The 7865-nt window shown below is 36.5% G+C and overlaps 1 protein-coding gene across 1 annotated transcript in view; it reads right to left on the bottom strand.

Annotated features, from left to right (window-relative positions):
* The window catches only part of man1a1 (mannosidase, alpha, class 1A, member 1), a 125270-nt gene that overhangs the window by 58200 nt on the left and 59205 nt on the right, over positions 1-7865 (bottom strand). The window contains exon 4 of the mRNA XM_008397245.2: positions 4845-4925. Coding sequence (XP_008395467.1) covers positions 4845-4925 — 81 coding nt within the window. The remainder of the gene's footprint in view (positions 1-4844; positions 4926-7865) is intronic.

Below are 7865 nucleotides of genomic sequence, written 5' to 3'. Positions count from 1 at the left end.
AATGAGGGAAGGAAACACAGAAGGAAACATGAAAGTTCACAGGGAAGGAAGGGAAGATGAAAGAGAGGAAAGAAAGAAAGAACTGGAATGGTAAGAAGGAAGTAAAGAAAGACAGAAGGAAGGAACAAAAGATGGAAGACAGAAGGAAGCATGAAAGTGTGCAGAACAGGAAGGAAGGAGACAAGTGAATTAAGGGTGGAAGGATTAAAGGAAGTAAGGACAGAAGGAAGGAATGTTTAAAAAAGGAAGGAAAGAAAGAAGGATAGAAACAAGGGAATTAAGGATGGAAAGAAAGTAGGGAGGGAGGGAGGGAGGGAGGGAGGAAGGAAGGAAGGAAGGAAGGAAGGAAGGAAGGAAGGAAGGAAGGAAGGAAGGGACAGAGGATAAAGTCTGGAAATAAGAATATTTCTCTAAAAACATCTAATTCTGGAAAATGATTCCAGACTTTTCCAGAATCCTCTGCGTCTGATTTCTACTCTTCCCTCCTTCTGCAGCTTTTCCCCTCACCGATTCCTCCCATCAATTTATTGCCTCCATCCATCACCACTTCTTTCAGGTGTCTCCCCTCATTTTCCCGTACAATCTCTTCCTTCATGCTCCGCTTCCTTTCCTTTCCCTAGCTTTCATCCTCTCTGTCCTTTCTCTGTCCTTGCCGCCTTCCAGCACTTAGCTTTGATTAGCAGAGTGACTGGAAGCCTTTCAGTTAGTTCATCGTCCCGTACATGCTCTACCTGCTCCCTACCATTCTTCATTTCTGTGCAGGAAGAGGACGCACGCTGGGATCCRGACGGACGCTAAAAGCCTGCCAGTAGGGCGCAAGCAGCCGCTACCAGCTCTGCTCTTACTGATCAAATTTTCATCAAAGCCAGCAGTTTTCTCTCTCTCTCTCTYTTTGAGTCTGGATCAAACGGCACCAACGACTGACTGAGTCGCTCGTCTTCACATTCAGCAAAAATAATACACAAACAACCCGAATGGATTTGAAGTTTTAGATGTAGGAAATCACAGCGAATCTAAAATCATACTACTGAAGACAATGCATGATTTTAAAAGGCAGTGTTGGGCAATGATTCACAAAACATGTTTATTTAAAGTGTAACTAACCTGCACATAAACTTTTTTTTTGCTTATAAACTAAGTAGATTATTACGGGTTGTATCCTTATGTTTTTGCGAATTTTGACATTTCTGTGTAAATTTGCTTAGTTACGCTTTATTTTGCCTAAAGCTTTCTCAGTGGTTGAACCAGTGCCTTACAGCCGAATATTTCTATTTTTTAAAAACGCTTCAGAAACAAAAAGTTGCTAGATTTATCACTTGTTGATTTTTTTATTTGAAACGTTGATAAATAAAGCAACAAACTGTGTAAGTTAGAAATAGTGAATCTTTTGTGCAAAGCCTCTTTAGGAGACTGTCTGTTTTTCTAGGACAGTCTCCTAAAGAGGATGCTGAGGGTTGTTTGATCGTCATCTCCACTGGTTCCAGTCATCCCCAGAACAGAATCAGCCATCTTGGCCAGGTCGTTCCGTTTAGATCAGAGTCCTACACAGCAAATGTCTTATATATATATATATATATACACAAGATCAAAAACACTCTCATTCTCCATTTAAAATGGGAAAACAAATGTCTTGTTTTAGATTTAAATCTATTAAAATGAAATCACAAATCTGGTTTAGAGTTTTTTAATAACATCTTACCGAAGACAGTCCAACAGTTTTCAGCTTTGATGATGAAACTGAACAGGACTTTAAGTCAAAAATAAAAGCACATTTTCAGCAGYAAACCTTTTAAAAGCCACTAAAACAAACGTCCGCGGCGCCACGCCCATCCTTTTAAACCACTCATAATTAAATTACTCTAACTCTCCACTCAAAGCGTAGACCTCCTGCTCCGTTTATATTTGAATTGATTAATATACGGGAATGTAATAAAACAGAATATGAATGCCGATACTTTCTCTTTCTCCCCGTCATTATCGAGCATGTTGAGTGGCTCTAATGTTGACGAAGTCTCCCCATCTCTAATGAATATGATTTAAATTCTGAACAACATGCAGGCAAAGTCAAGAGGCTGAATATTCGCTAAGGTCACAGGCTGATTCTCCACATTCAGGCTGTTTGCCTCCTTTCTCTCTGGGTGTTTTGGTTTAAATAGCTTCTCAAACAGTCAGGTTAATGAGTATGAAGAACAGGAAAGTCCACATAAGACAGTAAAGACCTAAAAATGAGAACTTTATATTTAAAAACTAAAGTTTATCAGAACCATTTCTGAACAAAGATTGGCTTAACGTAGTTATAAGGTCCCACTGTTTATACAGGGCTGAAACGATTAATCGGATTATTCGTGATTAATCGAATATTGATTAATCGTCAACTAATCTAGTAATTGATTAATTGTTAGCTAGACTCAAAATATGGGTATCTGCTGCAAGAACAAAACACTAAGAKAAGTAATTAAGCCAAAACTGTACAAAAATATACATTTTCTGCATTTACGACAAAACGTCATACATTTTAGGGGGTAGGAAAAAAACTTTTTTTTATCTAATTATTAATCAGTTAATACAAAAATTAAACAGAAAGAAGGTTTCACATGTTGGTTTGCAGAGTTTTTTAGTTGTAAACCTAAATTATCAAATGCTCATTAAAAGAATTCTATTTAATTAAATTTCAGGTAAGACAATGTGTATTTTCTCAGTGAACAATGAGAAATTTGTTTATTTGCATCTTTTAATGTATGTCTAACATCAAAAATGTTTAAATGAAAAATCTGCAGAGTGCCAAATTTTTTATGTGATTAATCGATTAATCGTCAGAACAATCTACAGATTAATCRATAATTAAAATAATTGTTACTTGCAGCTCTAAATTTATCAATCTTCCCCGACTTGTGACTGTAATAATCTTCWCTATTGACTTTAAATTTCTTTTTCAGAAATACAAGAGTGAGCTAATTTCATTCCTTTAACATCTCCAACCAATCTTTTACTGAAATCAACTGATACTGATGTCTTTCTACCCCCTGCAGCAGAACCCAGCGGTTCTTCGGAACCGTGTCGACTTTCATTCAGTGTCATAAAATCCAGGAGCAGTTCATCATCTTCTCAATCAAAACCCCCTCAGCTCTCCAAGGCTGCCCATCAGCCATTTATATAYYTGCACCAACCTTCAGGGAACCCCAACCTGCAGCCGGAGGGCTTGGCATGAAAGGTACAACTGACCTGAAATGAATGAATCTCATTCAGGGAACAAAAAACTGCTGCGAAATAATAAGAGTCGTCTGTTTTTAAATCAAGTACCTCAAACTTTAACATCTTGATAAGTTTCTGGCTAATCAACAGCAACCMAAACTTTCCAGGGGATTTCCAAGGAAAGAAAACAAATAAACTTAAATTCACAATAATTCAAACATATTTCCAGCTTACCATTTATCTTCAAACCAGTTCGTTTCAACTACATTTCAATCAAAAACTTTACTGATGATATTTAAATCATGTAGCTGATGATTTGTAGTGGTTTTCTAAAATCTACTCAGTCTAATCTGAAGCAACGTGCTTCTCTACTACAAGGTCGTAAATAATTTTTTTTTAGCCCAAAACAGGGATCAGAACAATACATAATTCAAACAGAACAAGATAATATAAGTTATAATACAAAATATTCCAAAACAACAGCTAAAATAAATTATGCATCATGTTTAATTATACAGAGCTCATCAAAATYCTTTGCAGACACTCAATTATTTAGTAAAAAATGGTTTGTGTGCAGTGGTGGATGGAAATGGATCTGGAGTCAGATTAGAGACAGTTTTCCAAGAGAAATGCAAACACGGAGCACAGTTTCAGATCCAGGGTGATAAAATTATATTTCATTTAGGCTTTTACCTCTAGAAGTGGGAGGATGGACAGATGGATGGATGTGCAAATGGTCAGATGGATGGATGGATGGTTTGAAAAGGGAACAGAACAGAAAAGTCTGAAACTGTTTTTTTATGGTTTAATTTTTGATAATTTTCCACACTTCAAGTTTTCCAGACCCTCTCTGAACCTTAATGAGGAAATCAAAGGAAAACTCCATCAAATGGCCTCGTTCTAAAGTGAAATTTGGAAACTTTTCCCCCCCAGAGTCTTTCAGGCCATTAGAGAGTCTGTTGAATCATATAATTACTGAGAYTAGGAAAAATAACCACCTAATTCCCACACTGACTCAGCACTGCAGGTAAAAATCTCATAGTAACATAGTAAAGTAAAAACCTGAATTAGTTTGGATAAGAAGCGACTCTGGTGAAATATTCCATCAGCAATCTTACATTCCAGGAAATGTTTTRCCTCTAAAGACCAAAGGAACATCCCAAGTTCAAAAAAATACCAAGCATCTGTGATCTAATTTMTACTGCAAATATCTTACGACACTTAAAATGAGACGACAATAACTCACTTATTATCAGCAAGATAGGAGCTTGTTTTAAGTAAGTAATTCTTTAAAATTGATGGAAAAGTATTACTTCTGCTGGTGGCGTTACCTAGCAATGCCAGCCAAGCCCAGCCCGTCACCTAGCAACGCCAGCCAAGCCCAGCCCGTCACCTAGCAACCCAGTTTGAGTTCCACTGGCAGATCATTTCACTTATAACATGTCAATGCAACAGCACTTTTAAAAAAAATCTATATTAAATAATTTTTTACTTAAAACAAGCTCCTATATCTTTCTGAAATGTTATTTTTAAGTGAGTACATTTGAAATAAGATAAAACTAAGAYATTTGTGCCAGAAACTAGACCAAACATACATGGTAAGATTTAGTGTTTTTGCAGGAGCATGAAAAACAGCGAATGAAACTCCTTACCTCTTTCCCAGACAGGTAGTAGGCAGACAGCAGACCTCCAACAAACCTGATGTTCACCTCAAACACAGAAACTTCTGCATTCTGCACCAACGAAAGAAAAACAAACATGAGTCAGAAAACWTATATTTTTGCTGGTTATATCGACTGTTATGTAAACTTGTTAGCCCAAAACTAAAGGTCATAATTTATCCCCCCAGCTTTGTTTCGTCATCTGAACCCGAACCAAAAGGAAACTCCAGCTCTGCCAGGGAGAGGTTTGGTTTATATTGTTGCACTGATCGACTTTACAGAGCTGCTGGCATGGCTGCTGCTTGGAGAAACAACTTAAATGCAACAATAAATCACAGCTCTGCTGATTTTTAAAAGCAGGYACAAATTAAACAAGACAGCTGATTTCTTGCTGCCACAACCAACACTGCGACCCTGGACTGTTAGTTTCCAAACATCGCTCCCAGGGGCGCCCCGGAAAACGAGTCAAAGTGGAGGGAATAACTTCTGACTCTCTGATGAACATGGGATTCTGGGAAATGTTGCTTATTATTTCTGGCTGGAAGGAGTTAGCCTACTCATTTAATTTTTTAATTAAAAATAAAACTCTTATTGCCTGAAATGTAATGACAGCATTTCTTTAAGCTTGATGCATCTGCAGCTAAAGAAAAATACTGTCTACATATTTCATATTTTGATTAATAACCGGACAGCAAAAAGTGCTTACTAGTGTTGTTTTTATATGTAATCTGAAGCAGGTGAAACTAAAAATGCCACCTGAGGAGCTCTGGATAGAACATATTTACAGATAAAGTTGATTTTCCATCTTAAATGAAAAATATTTTTGAACAGTTTTGGCTTTATTACTGCTCTGAGTATGTTTTTCTTTCAGCAAATGGCCTTTTTTTTTTTACTTTGAATTGATTACTAAATTATTTTATAAATCAATTAATCGCGATTAATCGTTTTAGAGCAAAACTAAAATGTGATATAAAAACCACATTAAATGGTAAGAGCCTGTGCTTGTATAGCCCTTCATCAAGTTCAGAGGACGCCAAAGCACTTTCCTCTACAATCAGTCAGAGTGGTAGGCTACTTCATAACATAAGAGGCTAAAGATAGTTTAAAATGCCAATTATTCTTGTCTGTTTCAAGTAAAAACTCWGTAAYAATCCTCTGCTTCCTATTATAATCTGCWGATTATTTTTAATAAAAAATAGTGTGTGCTATGGTAAATTTATTGCCATGTGTTAAACAGCACTAATACATCCTCCAACTCTTCAGCTGCTCAATATGACAGAGATTAAGTGAACAATATCTACAAAATAACAATGCCCATCTTTCTAGACAACAATAATAGCGCATCCCAAAATAACAGTTGTCATAGTATTTGTCACAGCGGCAGAAAATTGAGTTTTTCTGAACAGATTCCCGAGTCAGATGAAGATTTTGAGCTTGACTGACAGCTCTCATAAGCCGCTGCTGCCAAACTGAGATACGACAATAGGTTGTCCTGTGGGAAAAACAAATGGAAAATATCTCCAGTCATTTTTCTGAAAGCCGGAACCGCTGACTGACGAGGCTGACAGTTTGGYTAATTTCTGCYGATTTAAACTCACAGATGGAACCAGAAGTTTGCATACGCAGAATAAATGCATCTTTTTTTCCTCACTACCTGAAGTTAAATCAAACCAAACTTCTCTTCATTTAGCACATTTACAATTACCAAACTTATTTATTTACTAAATTCTGAAAYAATTAGAGCAAGAATATGTCAGAGACTGATCTGTAGATGTTTCCAGCCCAATTTGACATTTTGAAAATAAATTTGCGTAATGGAAAAATTGCAATTTTGAAATAAAAAAAACTCTGTTTTGTTGATAAAACGTTTTGGCACTAGGATGAGGAGGATTTTGGCCAAATTTTTTTATTTAGCATAACTGCAATGGAAACACTTTTTGTGCATCACACGGGTCACATGATCAACAACAGGATGTTGCCACTGTCGCAAAACACAAAGAGACACAAACTAGGAACTAGTTAGAGGCTGACGGTGCGGTAAGTTTTTTAATGACTTGATACATGAACAAATTTATTCACTTGTGATTTTAATTGTGTTTCTTCTTTTATGGAAACACCTCAATTACAAATTTTAATTTTTTCGACAGGTATAGACATAATGGGAATGTCCAGTCATCATAATGTTGGGTCTCTGGAGCAAAATGTTCAAACTGACCTCAAAATAAAAGCCAAAGACTTTGTGAAGATGCTGCTGAACTTGAAAAAGAAAATGAAAGAAACCTGTCCTATACAGACTTGGGCTGAAATGCCGCTCAGCGAGGAAGAAGCCATTCCTCCAAAAGAAACTTAAAAGCCAGATTGCAGTTTGCAGATTCACACAATCTGCAAATGTCTCATTTTGACATGTCTCATACATGGAGGCATGTCATTTGGTTGGACAAAACTAAAGTGTAACTGTTTGGACATAATCTGGAGGACAAACTAGGATGCTTGTACAATCCTAACTGTGAATTATGGCRGTGGCAGCATCATGTTTTGGGTTTTTTCTTTTTGCTTCAGGAGKAACTGGTGCACTTCATAAACTAGATGGCATCACAAAGAAACAACATTATGAGGAAATATTGAAGCAACATCTAAAGACATCAGAAGTTAAAACTTGGGCTCTGACTGGTTTTACCCCAAACCTAACAGCTAATGAGGTTATAAAACGGTTTAAGGACAACAAAATTTATCTTTGGGCATGATATCAATCATATAGAGAATTTGTACACCTGTTCTGTCAAGAGGAATTGACCAGAACTCCAGCAAACTATGAGAAACTTGTAGACGGCAATCCTACCAAACAAATGTGGTCAAAACTTTTGATTTTGACCACATTATTAAATAAATCTAAAAAAAAATGTTCCTTTCATTATTGTTTAGCAAATAGAAATAATTTTGGTAATTTTAACTAATCAAAAACAAGAGAGGTTTGGTCTGATTTAACTTCAGATAGTGAGGGGGGAAAAGAAA

This window comes from Poecilia reticulata, linkage group LG21 (genome assembly GCF_000633615.1).
Source record: "Poecilia reticulata strain Guanapo linkage group LG21, Guppy_female_1.0+MT, whole genome shotgun sequence".
NCBI lineage: Eukaryota > Metazoa > Chordata > Actinopteri > Cyprinodontiformes > Poeciliidae > Poecilia > Poecilia reticulata.
This window is presented reverse-complemented; position numbering and strand designations above follow the sequence as displayed.